Here is a 16,276-nt window from a genome sequence, read left to right on the forward strand (position 1 = left end):
AATGGGAGATAAATTAGAGAAAAACATAAGTTCAGGGCTAGGGTAGAGGGGAACCGTAGGGAAGTTTGATTGGGTAGGATAGGGAAAGGAGAGAAAGCAGCAGAGGCAGCTAAATGGAAGATAGCAATCTTTGTACCTTGGCTGGACCACATAAGGCATTACTGAATCCTGCTCTCATGCCAAAATTGCTCATTATATCAGGATCATCCTGGAATGCAGAGATAACTCCTAATTTCTCTTTTCACTGCAAATGGTCATCTTAAGCCCCGCTTCCCTGGCTTCTTCAGCCTCACCACGACCACCAAGTGCATAATAAATAGGAGCAGGAGTAGGCCATTCAGCCCATCGAACCTGCTCTGCCATTTCAATAAGATCATGGCTGATCTGATTGTGGCTATAACTCCACTTTCCTGCCTGCCACCATTAACCCTTGACTTCCTGGTTGATCAAAAATCTGTCTAATTCAGCCTTGAATATACTCAATAACCCAGCTTCCACTGCTGTAGAAGAGAGTTCCAAAGACTAGAAACTCTAAGGGAAGAAGTTCCTCCTCACCTCCATCTTAAATGGAAGACCCCTTATTTTTTAAACCGTGCAAACGAGTTCCGGATTCACCCACGAGGAAACATCGACCCAGTTAAGACCCCTCAGAATCTTATGCTTCAATAAGATCATCTCATTCTTCTAAACGTCAATGGACGTAGACCCAACCTCTTCAACCTTTCCCCATAAGAACGGACTTCTTGTCACAAAGTTTGATACAAGAGTTATTTCCTCACCACTTCAATTAATCAAATGGATTTTTCCAGTCCAATACACTCCCATCTCCAACCAGCACTCCAGTGTAGAGGCAGTAAATAGCGATCCCACACAGGAAGATATGTGGAAAGCCAGTCATCACAGGTTTAACATACCAGTGATGAGTGGCACTTCAGATCACTAGCTAAAGGTGTGTAGCACAAAGTGACTGGGCTAGGGTTGGTGGGGTTGGGGAGAAAGAGAGAAAAATTACACAGATGAAGCTTAATCTGTAAAAAGGGGCACTGTTTAAAATAGGAGACACCACTGTAGTACATCTTATGCTGAACTTGTTTATTTGCATCAGGGCCACCTGAGATTTCACCCCACATGTAATTGTCAATCGCAGAAAAACAGTATGGTCACCTTCACTCTTTAGATCCTTTTCAGATGATCATCCAAGATTATGGAAAATGCTGTCCACTGACAGGATTGAAAAATCCAATGGACAAAAATCACAGGAAAAAATTTTGTGACAAACCCCAAGCTAGAAACTTTAGTTAACAAGCGATAAACATACTATATTTCTAGCACTGAACAGAATGGTGAGCATTCAGCACTATAATGAATCATTTAATTATTACTATTCTTTGGGCTCTATTATACTTAATGTATATACTTTAACCCGGCACTTGCTTTATACAGTGATGTTGGCAACATTGAATCACGCTCTGAGGCTCTGTACATGTATGTATGGAACATTATTCAGGATGCTAGTTAATAGAAGATCCAAGGAACAGTCAGTGATAATTCAAAGCACAACATGTGGTTACATACTAGTCACTGTAAAGTCCATGCAATTTGACACTGCTTGAATTGGTCCTAAATCCACCTGCAAAACCTGGTATGCCAGGTCGGTGACTTCATTCCTACCTGTACTGTAGATTTTATATTACATCAACACTAAAGTATTATTTTAACTGGACCACTGAAGTGCATATTGTGCCTTGCCATGTCTGTTACCATTATTTGGATTTTGATAAATAGAGGTCATTTGATTTCATTTACATTGCCAATAGCTTTCAATTACTGGCTCACGAGTGTAGTCATGTTCCAGCTTCCAACCAAGTAGTACCCCAATAACAGCTTTGGGCTGTAGGGACACAGTTAGCACCCTTGAATTTGAAAAATAATGCAATGATTGGTAGCAACTGTGTAGGGGGATATACCTTATCACGAACCTGGGCAGTTATGCCCAAGGTCACCAAATAGCAGGAGACACACAGGTCTTGAAATTACAATGTCTGACTATTAATGTACCAATGCTTAATTAGATTTTATGAAATACATTTGTTTGCTATCTTAATGGCTTAAAATAAACAGATTAATGTCTCAGTCGAAATAGCAGACAAAACGAATTTCTTTGAACAAGTCAAACATTCATCAACTCGTTCATCCAGGATATATCAAAGCTGCATTATTTCGTTTATTCATTTTTCTATTTCCAAGTGCAAATGTTCCATAACCCTGTGTAAGCTCAACACAAAGCTTCAAAATGTTGATGTTCTTGCTCAACAGTCAGAAGAGTAACACTGAGTCTATTATGAAGAGCTGTGGAGAGGCCGAATAGAAAATGGTAAAAACTGACCATTCTGACCAGTCACTCACTATTCATGATTCACTAAATTCTGTGGGGAATATATTTTTTTTTTAAACAGAGTTGATAATTGCTTATTTTATTTCTGTTCATCACCTGGATCTAGGGTAAACAACTGGTTATGACTCTGATGCAGCTGTTTTCACAAACTCTGAGTCTGTGCCAAATCAGCAAATTACACTACACATGACGTGAGAATTTGAAATTGGTTTCAGAATGTCACGCTATGCCTTACTGAAGTCTTTGTGCTGGCTGAAATTTTTGTTTCTAACTGCAGTGTCAACTGAAATTTAAAGAGAAGGCATCTTCGCAATCAACTGGGCTATAGACCATTGATTGGAAATTATAGAGATATTTTGAAGCCCTTTTCATCCAGTCTGTCATTAATGCACGTAGACCTGGTCATCGTTCCCTTGCTGTTTACATTGGTAGAAACAGTTTAACTTATAATTACAGTGGAAATCTGAAGTTGTAATATTTCTTGCTCTTAGTCTCAGAGGTCTGTTTGCACTCTACTGAAATCAGTTGTGTGAAGCTTAGAACCATGAAATTTAATTAAATCCAATTGTTCTTCTTTGAAAAGGTGCTTTATAACACTACTGAATGGCAGATTGCTCCCAGCAACAGAGTAGGAATTTAAAAAAAAAAATTTTAAAAAGGAGATGCAGCTCTAAATATACTGATATGCATACACACATATTAAAGCTACACAGGAATTCAGATGGTCCGAGAGGTGTTCTCCTATCAGATAGTAAAGCAGAGGATGAAGAGAAGTGGCAAAAGTGACAAAGAAAAGGATAGATGCTCTGCATGAATAAGGCGTCACTGTTTTGGCTTGCAGCCAATTAATTCCTCGTAAAAAATACTGTTAGAATGTTTGCAAACACAACAGCCAATTTATGCCCAGCAAACAGGAATGAGATAAAAGTGACCAGCTATTCCAGTTTTATTCTGCTCATTGCAGGATAAATATTGGCCAGGATACTAAAAGAATCCTCCTGATCTTCATGGCAAAATGCCATGTGATCATCTCTACTTCTACCTGAACTCTGATCAATATACTAATCTTTTAGAAATAGTCCAACAGTAAACCAATTGTGGTGGCGGTAATTGAATTTGATGCCCAAACTCACAAGAAATCAGCAACTATTTAAAGAAAATTTTGAAGCTGTCTCCATGTCACAATTCAGTGTGTTCTTTGGCACTGTCACCTGCCAGTTGTATCCTAGTCATAGAAAATGCTGATTTATGATGACTCAAAACAGTTATATGACTTAAGAGAATGGGCCGTAACTTCCATGGAACGGCAATCACAGTCAGGTTGCCACTCTGCTCCTAGTTACTTACCCTGAAATGCAGCCACATCCTTCTCACTGACCTTCTGACTCGGGCCGGGTGAGAAAGGTGGAGTGCAGCAGGTTCCCACAGCCTTGTGTCAAGGGCAGCTGAGTCGGAGGTAAGGATGCCACAGCCCCTATTTATAATAACAGGGGTTCCAGTTGGGTCAGTACTATGGTTACCCAGGAGTTAGAAGTGGTTTTAATTCTATCTTTTTCTGGGTAAGTATTATTGTAAGACAGTCAGAAGCACTTGAAGTTTAAAGTTTACGATTTAAATTGGAGTTCGGATGGTTCCCAGTGCACAGGAATTGAACTTCCCAGGCAACTGCTGTGCAATCCTTACCTGGGAACTTCCATGGTGTCCTCCAGCACATCTTTGGGGTCTTCAAACATGAATCAGTATACGATGGCGCCTGCCGTATAGAGTAAGGAGACTCAAACCCAAAGGGATTTTTTAATTTGCCCTTTCTCATTTGGGGTGCATCACGATTTTGCACTTTGTAATTTTACAAAGTGAGATGCTATAGAGTAGATGAAAGCAGTTTGACTTCCACCACACTTGAAAATCTCCAAAGTGCTTTGATAGAATGGTAACAAGCCGAGGCTAAGTGGATCACCATAAAAATGGAGAGAAATTATCAGGAGAGTCTAACATGGGTTCTCAGCATGCAATGTGCAAAGCAGCTCTTGTGTATTGTGAACAAATTCTGCCTCAGCCCTCTCTAACAGACCTGGAGAGGAATAAGAGGGAGTTTACCCAAAATGTTAAAAGAAATTGAAGCTTACATATTAGAATCATGCTTTTTGCCCAAATAAATTTTTAAGCGGAGTAAAACCACAGAGGAATGATTATTACATTAATTCAATTTCCATACCTCTTTAATAGTAAATAGTAAGTGAAGGCAACAGCAGAAAAAGACAAAATCAAATATTAAAAGCATTATGGGAATGATAATTGAACAGAAATTTGCCCTACAAAGGCAAAGTACTATGGATGCTGGAAATCTGAAATAAAAACCTGCTGGAAACACTCAGCAGGTCTGGCAGCATGTGTGGAGAGAGAAACATAAAGAATGGTCACAGATCTGGAAAGTTAAATCTGTTTCTCGCTCCACAGATGCTGCCTGACCTGCTGACTGTTTCCAGAAAATTGCCCGAAAAGCTTCAGAGGAGCAGATCAACACGAGTTTGGGCTACAGAAATAGTTTCTCTGGTTGTATCCCAGTGTCTATATGTATATACTCTAGTCATTAGTAGTGAAGTATTTTAAAAGTATAAAATAAAATATTAACTGAATACTTACCTATCCAGGAATATATCTGGTAGGGGTGGATAAGTTTGCATGTCAGGCACACGTTCATGAACTACTACCATGACAATCGATGTAAACCCAAAGACTACAAATACATAAACAGAGCTCAGAGCTGTCTTCCAAAACTCTGGGTCAAGTCTTCGTGTTTGATATTTGCAGTGTTTACCGTTCTGATATTGTTCAGTCCTCAAGTCTCCACTTGAGCCACCACTGTCCCTGGAATGATCCACACCATTACACTGACAGTCTTTGCTTTGTGATGAATTACCAGCATGTGCAACAGTACCAGCAAGGAATTCGTCACTGGCATAGCCCATCTCCACCAAGATATCCTTATGCTGCTTTTGTAGCTTCCGAATGGATACCATAAGCCTTTTAATATCACCCAACACTTTCAGTTCTAAAGGTGGGCAACGTAAATCATATTCAGTCAAAGTTAACAAGGCAATACCATCCAGTCTGTGCTTATTACATAGAAGATCAACATATTCACTGAAGCCTTCTTCCTTTAGCCACTTGGCCACGTGCTTGCTGGTCCAGCGTCTGATATTAAACTGGCTCCCCGTCATGTTTCAGCTGCAAAATAAAAAACACAAAATGTCGAATAACTGGATGGAACTACATATTTCATTATTTGGCAGAATATCTGGTAGTGTGAAAATAATTTTTACTACGTATTAGGGAATGTTTCTAAGAATAAAGATTCCTCACTTTACTTGGGCAATTCAACGCAAGATATTGTCTGCCCCAGGAGGTCTTCTACACCATTTGAAGTGAGAATGCCCTTTAATATAAATGGAAATAACTCCAGAGACCAATCTTTAGTTCATGAAACATAGGCTAATAATAATGGCCTGCACTGCAGTCTCAGAATGAAATAATTCAGTCTTTTCTTGCTCAAATTTTAGTGCAGGCTTCAAGGTTATTGATGCAGATATTCCTCATAAAGCTGAGTCCATAGGTAAATAGATTCATTACCTTTCTGAAATGTTTTAAATCCAAGACCATGGTTTCATTAGAATTGGTACAACCACTCCCATTACGCAAAAAAGATGAATTTAACGAGATGTGACTGTACTTCACTGAAAATTTGATATTTTTTTTAAATTCACCTTTGAGCTTAATCATTTTGCAAGGAACACAATTGAGCTGCAAGTGGTTTATTCACACAAAAATATCCCAATTGACCGAGTGGGTAATCATGTCGAAGGTAAATGATGAAACCCTGTCCCTCAATACATTGCACAAGAAAAAAAAAACTGATGTCAACCTCTTGCTTTCTCTGCCCTTTGTGACTCATGCCTTCAACCCAACCCTGCACAATGAGCAAGCTGCTCCTCAAATATAAAACGTACAATAAAACCTAGCAAACACAAGCATCTGAAATATTGTTACCAATATCAAATAAATATCTTGATCAAGAATTTCATTAAGAACTCAGAGTTATCCTGTGACCACTGGGGATGTAAAAGAGAATGAATAGTTCTCCTCAGACCATTAAATGTGTTCCAGAACATTAAGGAGATAATCTACACCAGGGAAGAAAGCAGAGCCAAATCAGTAACATCAAACTGTAACTAATGTTCTTCCCGAAATAACAGAAGATGCTGAGATCACCAATACAAGTCAAGCTATGATCACAGCCATACAAGATTTACAGTAATGCTGCTGGAAAAACTAATTATTTACCTTTATGCCCATCCTACATATCCAACTCAAAGAGACTAATTTACTCTCCACTTTTCAAAAAAGAGTGAAAAAAGATACATCATTTAATGGTCAGACAATATAATCATGAAACTCTCCCAAAACTTGTCCTCAAGTTTTGGCCTCCCCCTCAACCTTGACACTGAGTGACTACTATTTCTTGGCAATTTTAATCTCCATCTCAGATCTTTTTGCAATCTACCCACTGAACTCACTGCCTCCTTTTCTTCCCTAAATCTCTCCTATATAAACTCTCCTACCCATATTCACCATCACCCCCTAACCTTGTCATCTTCTGTGGCATCTCTGCTCCCACTGTACCTATTATAGAAAAGGCCATATTTGGCCACTTTTGTATTTCTCACTGCCCACAGTACCCTTGCCCCATTCCAATTAACACTTCCAATGAAGCAGAATGTTTGCAACTTCATTGTCCTGTTCAAGTACAAGCTGAGGTTCTGACCCCTTTTCCTGCTCAGCACAAAGACTGCCCACTTCCACCACCCACCCACCTCTACCCTTACCTCAACCCACCTGCAGCCTAAACACTCAGCCATGCATTTATCACATTCAATCTCAATTGTTCCAATGCTCTCTTGATCAGACTCCCAACCTCCATAAACATCAGGTCATCCAAAATTTTGCTGCCCATATCCCATCTAGCACCAAGTCTCACTCAGCCATCACCCCCATCCTTGCTGATTGGAGATGTTGGAGAACCAGGAACCAATTTAAAATTCTGATCTTCATGCTTAAATCCTTTTATGGCCTTGCCTCTCTCAATCTCCAACTTCATCTAGCCCTGTTCTGCTCTCTCTTCCTCTGACTCTGAATGCATGTGCAACCCTCCACCCCCTGCCTTTTGCCCCAACATTTGCAGTCATGCCTTTAGCCATCTAGAATCTGTTATTTGGAATTACCTGACTAAACCCATCCTCTACACTCTCCCTCAAAACATTTCTTAAAAGCTACACCTCTCAAGCGTTTGGCAACCATGCCTGCATTAACCCAGCATCCACTTACTTCAGACTAGGCATCTGAAGCACCGTAAAACATTTTTCAATATTACAGGGGCTATTTAGCTGTAAATACCAATTATTGCTGTAATTAAGAATAAAGCAACCATTAATTTAGCCAACACAAACAGAACAGGTTTGACAATAACAACAATACAATAGTAGTGTTCAATGTGACATGGTATAAGTTACAGTATTACAATCTTAATGGGATGCACAAAATATAGAACAAGGAAGGTTAGTATTTTTTGGCTTACACATTGCAAGTTAAAAAGCACCAATTATCCTCATCAATTTAAGTTCGTACCTACCAAATAATTCAACTGCCATAGCAGAACAGATCCAACTTTTGCTGCAATATACTGAGTTACCCGTTCTGTTTTTGTGATGTGTTGTTCCTGGGATCTGATTTATGCCTTCAACATGCCATCTGGAATCTTTATCTGACTTCAGCTAGCACCCTGCACGTACTTAAAGACACATTTCTAATAGCTATACAATTATTAAACACAATCTGTGAACTTAGTCATGAGCACAGTCTAACTGTTCTGTAGAGATCTGTCGTCAAAGTTCTTCTGAACTAACATCAACTGAATCTTCAAACAAAATCCAAAAATTTAAGATAGCTTTTTCCATAATAGTTGTGGCAACATGTAATCCATGACTGATATCTTTGGGCAAGAAAATAACTCACCAAGAAGTGTAAAATCTGCCACAGCAGTGAATTTGTGATTATGATCCATACAAATACTTGATATACAATGCTTTCTTTTGTAATGTTGGCCGAGTCTCAGGAAAGCAATGCAAGTACACTGCTCTCCCCTGCATCTGCTCAAATAAAGCAGAGGCATTCTGTGTAAACCAGTTACAAGGCATGTAGTATATGGGCAAACTGCTGTTCACATCATTTTCAAACCAGCAGCACACACATTTGTTGTTGATTTGAAGGTACTGCATATTGATATAACTGCAGAGAATTAGGTGGTTGTTGAGTTCATTTGCTAAGAAATGGCATAGCTGCAACAATGGGAAAGTTCCAGTTTAAAAATAAAAAGAGCCTTTCAGTCCAGTCTTAAACCTGCCCAGTTTAGGTTCCTGCTGGTTGCGCAAGACAATCAAATCAGTAGTCTGCAACACAAGGGCTATATGAAAGCAGCTTCCTGGTTCAACAACTCAGTCAGGGCCTTCTAATTATTTGTAGCAGATGAGACAAGTCTTTATTTTCATTGCTTGAATGCCCAAACTACTTACTGGCATTCAATAACTAGGGGCTGAGCATGGATTAAATTGTAAAGCTGTTAAGGCACTCCACAGAGTTTTCAATGCAAGAAAAATACTTTTATTTTTACAACTAATTTGCATCGACATACGAATATACAAATTAGGAGGAGTAGACCACTCGGCCCCTCGAGCATGTTCTGCATTCAATAAGATCATGGCTGATCTGAACGTAACTTCAGTCCCACATTCCTGCCAGCCCGATAACTTTTCAACCCCCCGTTAATCAAGAATCTAGCTAGCTCTGCCTTACAAATATTCAAAGACTCTGCTTCCTCTGCCTTTTGAGGAAGAGAGGTCAAAGACTCTCAGCCCTGTGAGAGAAAAAATTTCTCCTCATCTGTCTTAAATAAGCGACCCCTTATTTTTAAACTGTGAGCCCTAGTTCTAGATTCTCCCACAAGAGGAAACATCTTCTCCACATTCACCCTGTCAAGGCCCCTCAAGATCTTAAAGGTTTCAATTAAGTCGCCTTACTCTTTGAAATTCCAGTGGATACAAGCCTAACCTGTCCAGCCTTTTCTCATAAGACAACCTGCCCATTCCTGGTATTAGTCTAGTAAACCTTCTCTGAACTGCTTCTAATGCATTTACATCTTTCTTTAAATAAGGAGACCAGTACTGTACACAATACTCCAGTTGTGGTCTCACCAATGCCCTATGCAACTGAAGCATAACCTCCCTACTTTTGTAATCGATTCCCCTCACAATAAATGATAACATCCTATAAGCTTTCCTAATTACTTACTGTACCTGCATACTAACATTTTGCGATTCATGCACGAGGACAACCAGATCCCTCTGAATCACAGAGCTCTGCAATCTCTGACCATTTATATAATATGCTTCTTTTTTATTCTTCCTGCCAAAATGAACAATTTCACATTTGCCCACATTATAATAAATTTGCCAGATCTTTGCCCAATCACTTAACCTATCTACGTCACTCTGTAGCCCCCTCACATCCTCTTCACAGTTTACTTTCCTACCTATATTTTTGTTGTCAGCAAATTTAGCCACCATTCCCTCAATCCCTTCATCCAAGTCATTTATATAAATTGTAAAAAGTTGAGGCCCCAGCACTGATCCCTGTGGCACACCACTCGTCACATCCTGCCAAGCAGAAAAAGATCCAGTTATGCCAACTCTCTGCTTCCTGTTAGCTAGCCAATCTTCTATCCATGCCAATGTGTTACCCCCACAACGTGAGCTTTTATTTTCTGCAATAAGCTTTGATATGGCACTTTATCAAATGCCTTCTGGAAATCTAAGTACAGTACATCCACCTTAACCACAGCACATGTGACTTTACATCCTGACATCCTACATTACATTGGTGCTGTAATGCTGTTCTCCTCGTAGCGCTAATTGTCCTCAGTGAAATTATATAACATTTGCTACCTTGGTTTTAGAAAGTACTCATCTACCGTTTAATAAAAACTTTGATATTTCCTCCTGAATGTTTTGATCTCATTAGGATCCACTCAATAGGCAACTGACACTTCTTCAGTTCTAGCTCATTGCATTATCTAACTAATTTCTATACAGTCTACTCTTGACTGAATGTTTCAGTCAATTGTGGCACAAGTTACTTCTCCACAGGTTCTGTTTTTCTCTTCTACTCCCTTCACTTGTCACTGTTACTCCTCCTTCAGTCAGTTTTCTTTCCCCTCTATGCCACAACTCAAAGTGGAAGACAATTGGTTTAACTGACACTTTTGAAGGAACTGTAAAGGAACAATATTTCTACGTTGCATTAATCAGATGAAAATTGGAATCTGTGATAACCCTAAAAACTACAGTAATATCCTGACACTCCTTATTTAATACATGCTGCAATTGTAAAATGTGAACAAGGACTGCAGAATTGATTAGGAAATGGGCATTTTCCAATGAAAATAAAGACGAGAAACACAAAGATTAATAAAAGACAACGGAGGCATTACAAAAATTTAAGTATAACAAGTGGCAACTTCAGAATTCTAACCAAAATGATTCCTGCCGACTTGCTGCTGGTGGCAATACTTACCAAAGCAGAGTACTGCATCTTTTCTAGTCAAACTGCTTCCCACAGCGATTTATTTTTATAATGTAGTGACTGTTATTAGGCAAAGGCACGAAGATGAATGACCTGTCAGTCTGTTTGTTTTTGGTGATATTTGTCGTAAGAGGAATAATGAACAGAAAACCAGAACATCTGCTATTCTTGACAGTGCCATGGGTGGTTTCAGCATCAATAGCTCTGAAAAGACAGGGAACTGAATTAGGTATGATAAGACCTGGCTAAACACCAGGAGTTCCAGATTGCATCACTCCAGAGCAAAACATCATACATAGAACAGAGATTTGTTTGCGCTTATGGATACAGGATTCGAAATACCTTGTACAGTTTGGTGCTGAATAATGTATACCAAACAGCTGCAATAACAGGAGTGGATAAAACCAAAAACATTGACAAACGCAAAAAAAATGCACTTCTAAAGATGCTGAGAAACTAAAAGTATTGTCTAAACACAAGTTCTTTAATGTAGAAACACATCCCAGGCACTTCATAAAGCGCAATCAGGCAAAACTGGATATCAAGCCAAAGGAGGTGGTGACTAAATGGTTGGACCAAGAGGTGGTCTTTTAGGAGGGTCAACGTAGAGATGAGAAATAAGTGGGCTCAAAACACAGATCCTTAAGGGACTCTGGAGGTAACAGTGCAGGGGCAAGAAGAGACTCATTACTAGAGATGCTCTGGCAATGACTGGATAGGCAAGTTTGGAATGAAGCAAGGCCACTGCTACAGAGCTGCACAATGGAGGGTAGGAATTGGAAGGGAATGGTATGGTCAACTGCATCAAAGGTTACGGAGGATGTCATTTAAAGCTTTGATTCCAGATTTTTCAGAGCTGTAGCAGAGGCACAAATCTGGTCACAGAGATTAATTTGTGATTTATACACTTGTCAGGTAAAAGCTTCCATTTTCCCCAATACTGGTTCTCCAACAACAATCTGAGCCATGTCTTCAACTCTCTGATCTTATTTCCCCTAGGCCAATTTGCTTGTGGCTCATATAATAATCCCGAGATTATCATCTTTGTGGTTCTGCTTTTTAATTTTGTCCCTAGCTGGTCATACTCTCTCAGCAGAACCTTTCTTAGCCCTATCTTTATCGTTTTACCCACATGGGCCATGACAACTGGATCCTTCCCCACCCACTCCAAGTTCTCCTGAGGGGATGTCCTTAACCCTGGCACCAGGCAGGCAATGCAGCCTTCAGGACTCACACTCCTGGTTACAGAAAAAAGCGGCTTTCCCCCTAACTATACTGTCTCTGACTACAGGTACATTCCTTTTTGCTCCCCCGACTTGAATGGCTGCCTGACTTACTGCAGAAGTGCTTGCCATGGATCAGACAGGTGTCCATCACCTCTGATATGCTACAGATGCCACACATTACCTCCCCTCCATCTTTAACTTTTTATTGAACTAATTAGGTTTCAATTTTAAGAGAATGATTATGCAGAGTTATATTAAGGAATTAAACTAGTAATGCTATATATAAATTTAGTATAATACCTATATTTTCCCAGTACCAGTTTAAACTATTGCCCTTTTTTAAGAGGGGGAAAAACTTAAAACTCATCATTCGCCTACCTATACAACTAATTAATGCCTCCGGGCTGCAGCTCTCGCTGTCTCCCCCTCTTGGGCTACTCCTTTTTGTGAAGGCTAGATCAGCACCTCCTTTCTCACTGCACTAAATTCCCTCACTTACCAACTTCCCAGGTTTAAGCACCTGGTCTCCACTGCCACCTTCATGCGACTTACTTTGTGCATCTGCGAAACCTCCTGTATTTATATTAGTTCCAATTCCAGTGAGCTGAGTTAGCCACTGCTGGCTAGGAAACCAGTGCAAGCTAGTTACCTAATTAACTGACCACAGCTGTCTCTAGCAATGACTTTGTTTAACACCAAAAAAAAGAACTACAATTTACTGAATGTAAGGGGCTTGGCCTAAATAGCCAAGTGGTTATGGTACTGGGTTGGTAACCCCAAGATCAAGAGTTCAAATCTCACAATGGCAAACTATGAATCAAGAGTTCAAACCTCACAATAGCAAACTATGAAACAATGTAACTTCATCTGAAACAGATGGAAATGGGTTTGTACTTGAAAGAGTTACTGAATGTAAGGGGCTTGGCCTAAATAGCCAAGTGGTTATGGTACTGGGTTTGTAACCCTGAGATCAAGAGTTCAAATCTCACAATGGCAAACTATGAAACAATATAACTTCATCTGAAACAGATGGAAACAGGTTTACTCAAAAAAAAAGAGTATCAAGAGTTCAAATCTCACAATGGGAAACAATGTAACTTCATCTGAAACAGATAGACACAGGTTTACTCAAAAGAGAATCAAGAGTTCAAATCTCACAATGGCAAACCATGAAACAATGTAACTTCATCAGAAACAGATGGAAATGGGTTTGTACTCAAAAGAGTTACATCTTCTTTATACGGCCGTACTAGTCTGAAAAAGCCCGATCTCGTCTGATCTCGGAAGCTAAGCAGACTCAGGCTTGGTTTGTACTTGGATGGGAGACCGCCTGGGAATACCAGGTGCAGTCGGCTTTGCTTGGCCTAAATAGCCAAGTGGTTATGGTACTGGGTTTGTAACCCCAAGATCAAGAGTTCAAATCTCACAATAGCAAACAATGTAACTTCATCTGAATAGGAACAAATGGAAATGTGTTTGTACTTGAACGAGTTATCAAGAGTTCAAAGCTCACAATGGCAAACTATGAAACAATGTAACTTCATCTCAAACAGATGGAAACAGGTTTGTACTCGAAAGAGTTACTGAATGCGAAATGCAAATCTAGTATTTTGACTAGATTTTAAAAGAGATCAACCCTTAAAACTCCGCACTTATCAAATTCCCAGATTTAAGCACTCAGTCTCCACTGCCACCTTTGTGTGGCTTACTCTGGTTCTCAATCCTTCCATCAATGGGAACAATTTCTACCTATCTATTCTGTCCAGATCCTTCATGGTTTGAATACCTCTATCAAATCTCCTCTCAACCTTCTCTTAGATTGGAGAACAGCTCCTGCTTCTCCAATCTATCTACATAATTGAGGTCCCTCACCAGGACAGAGGACGAACGAAAACAGGAAACTGGAGAAAGACAAAGGCTTAAGGTTAGCGAGGAGATATATACCATCCTTAGTGAACAAGGGTGGCAGAGTTGCAGCAGAGGCAATGAACAGATGGTCTCAATCTTGGTGACCAAAAAAAAAATCCACAAGCTCTTTGCATGCAAAGGTGGTGGGACAAGCATATGTTTGGTAGATGTATTGAGAAAAGAGGTCAGGGGCTATCCTTACTCTCCAGGATGATCCTGGAGTAGTGACTGAATTTGGCAGGGAACAGCAATGCTAGAACTTGCTTGATGTGGCCAAAATCAATACCCATGACCTAGAAGCACTGATATCAATATGAGAAACCCTCAGAATTCCCCCAGTAATTAGGAAGAACTTGGTAGGGCCAGTACAACAAAGGTATAAATGGGGTAAAAGTCACTTACCTGAACTTGTCAGGTTTCACTGATAACATACTGCTGGCACAAGATGTGCAGGATTCTTATCACTATAAAGCACTTTTAAAAAGCTGAACCAGCAATCTGGCAGCAGCCTTTGCTATTGACTGTAATTTTTAAAAGTTACAATAAAAGCACTCCTAATTAGCTCCATTCTTTGTGATTTCTGAACCTGTAGCTCAACATCTACCATGTTGGCACTGTTATCCAAAGTCTGCCTAGCTCGAACCTGGACCTTGTATTCAGGATTTCACAATACAAAGTTGGGTTAAATTTGTACAATGACCCATAACTGGTGAATATTTCAGGCTTTATCAGTAAATATTTTCTAATTACAGAGGTTTCGTAACTTTCCAAACTATGTATGTCTCTCACACTTTGTGCACAGTAAGAACTTTAACCCCTAAAATATTTAATGGCTGCAATTGAGTGATAATGACAGATCATCAGAAATAGGAGCAACTGTAGGTTTTCCAGCCCTTTGAGCCTGCTCCACCATTCAATAAGGTTATGACTGATCTGATTGCGGCCTTAACTCCACTTTCCTGCAAACCGTAACCCTCCACTCCCTGTAGATGAAAAATCTGTCCAACTAATATATTCGATGACCCTGAACTCCACTACTCTCTGGGGAAGAGTGTTCCAAAGACTAATGGCCCTCTGCGAGAAGAAATTCCTCCTTATCTCAATCTTAATTAGATGACCCCTAGTTCTAGATTCCCAGAAACATCGTCTCAGCGTCTACCCTGTCAAGCCCTCTCAGAATCTTTTTTATTTTAATAAGATCATCTCTCATTCTTCTAAACTCCAGTAAGTATAGGCTCAACCTTTCCTCATAAGACAACCTCTTAATCCCAGGAATCAGCCTAGTAAATCTTTTTTTTTTGCAAAAATATACTTTATTCATAAATCTTCAAAAACATTTCAAACCATTTCAAAATCACCATTACAAAAATACAATCAGGTTCAACTTTTACAACATGAATCACAAGGTGTATCAGTACAAACAATGAATATTACAATCATTGGCAGACATTCATTTTAAGCTGTACAGCCTGAGGGGCTCTTTACAGTTCCCAGTCCCTCAGTGCACTGTGGCAGAAAGGTCTTAGGCAGCGACCCTTCCCCAGCCTGGTGAAACTTCTTTGAACTGCTTCCTATGCATGTATATCCCTCCGTAAGTAAGGAGACCAAAAAGTACTCTAGGTATGATTTCACCAATGCCCTGTACAGTTGTAGAAAGGCTTTCTTATTTTTACCCCATCCCCCTTGCAATAAAGGCTGACATTCCATTTTCCTTCCCAATTAATTATTGTACCTGTATGATATTTTTTGTGATTCAGAGAGTAACAGCATATTATTAATATGCCAAATAACAAAACTAGGTTGCCCATCTATGGATAAAACAACTGTGTTTCATTGTTTTAAAGGACATGCCTTTTAAAAACGTTACCTTGATGTTTGCCATTTCCAATCTCTTCTCACCTACACTGTATCATACTACGACCAGTAGGTTCCGACAGAGTTCAAGGATACATATTGCTCCACCACTACAATTAGCAAACAAAAAGTATACCTTACAGGACTTTTCTCCTCTCTTTCACTCTCAAAATGTGAAGGATTTCATGACAGCTCAAGTAAT

At 39.6% G+C, this 16,276-nt stretch overlaps 1 protein-coding gene and 1 pseudogene across 4 annotated transcripts in view; one reads left to right on the forward strand and one right to left on the reverse strand.

Moving 5' to 3' along the window:
• The window catches only part of samd8 (sterile alpha motif domain containing 8), a 46,074-nt gene that overhangs the window by 19,864 nt on the left and 9,934 nt on the right, over positions 1–16,276 (reverse strand). For 2 of the 4 annotated variants that reach the window (XM_041176354.1, XM_041176357.1), the window contains exon 2: positions 5,039–5,623. In XM_041176354.1, coding sequence (XP_041032288.1) covers positions 5,039–5,616 — 578 coding nt within the window. In that variant the 5' untranslated portion in view covers positions 5,617–5,623. Of the gene's footprint in view, positions 1–5,038; positions 5,624–8,081; positions 8,206–11,077; positions 11,291–16,276 lie in introns of those variants that run through there. The other 2 variants (XM_041176355.1, XM_041176356.1) reach the window with 2 other exon arrangements.
• LOC121270952 lies at positions 13,549–13,667 on the forward strand (annotated as a pseudogene).

Source organism: Carcharodon carcharias, chromosome 28 (assembly GCF_017639515.1).
Source record: "Carcharodon carcharias isolate sCarCar2 chromosome 28, sCarCar2.pri, whole genome shotgun sequence".
In the NCBI taxonomy this organism is placed as follows: domain Eukaryota; kingdom Metazoa; phylum Chordata; class Chondrichthyes; order Lamniformes; family Lamnidae; genus Carcharodon; species Carcharodon carcharias.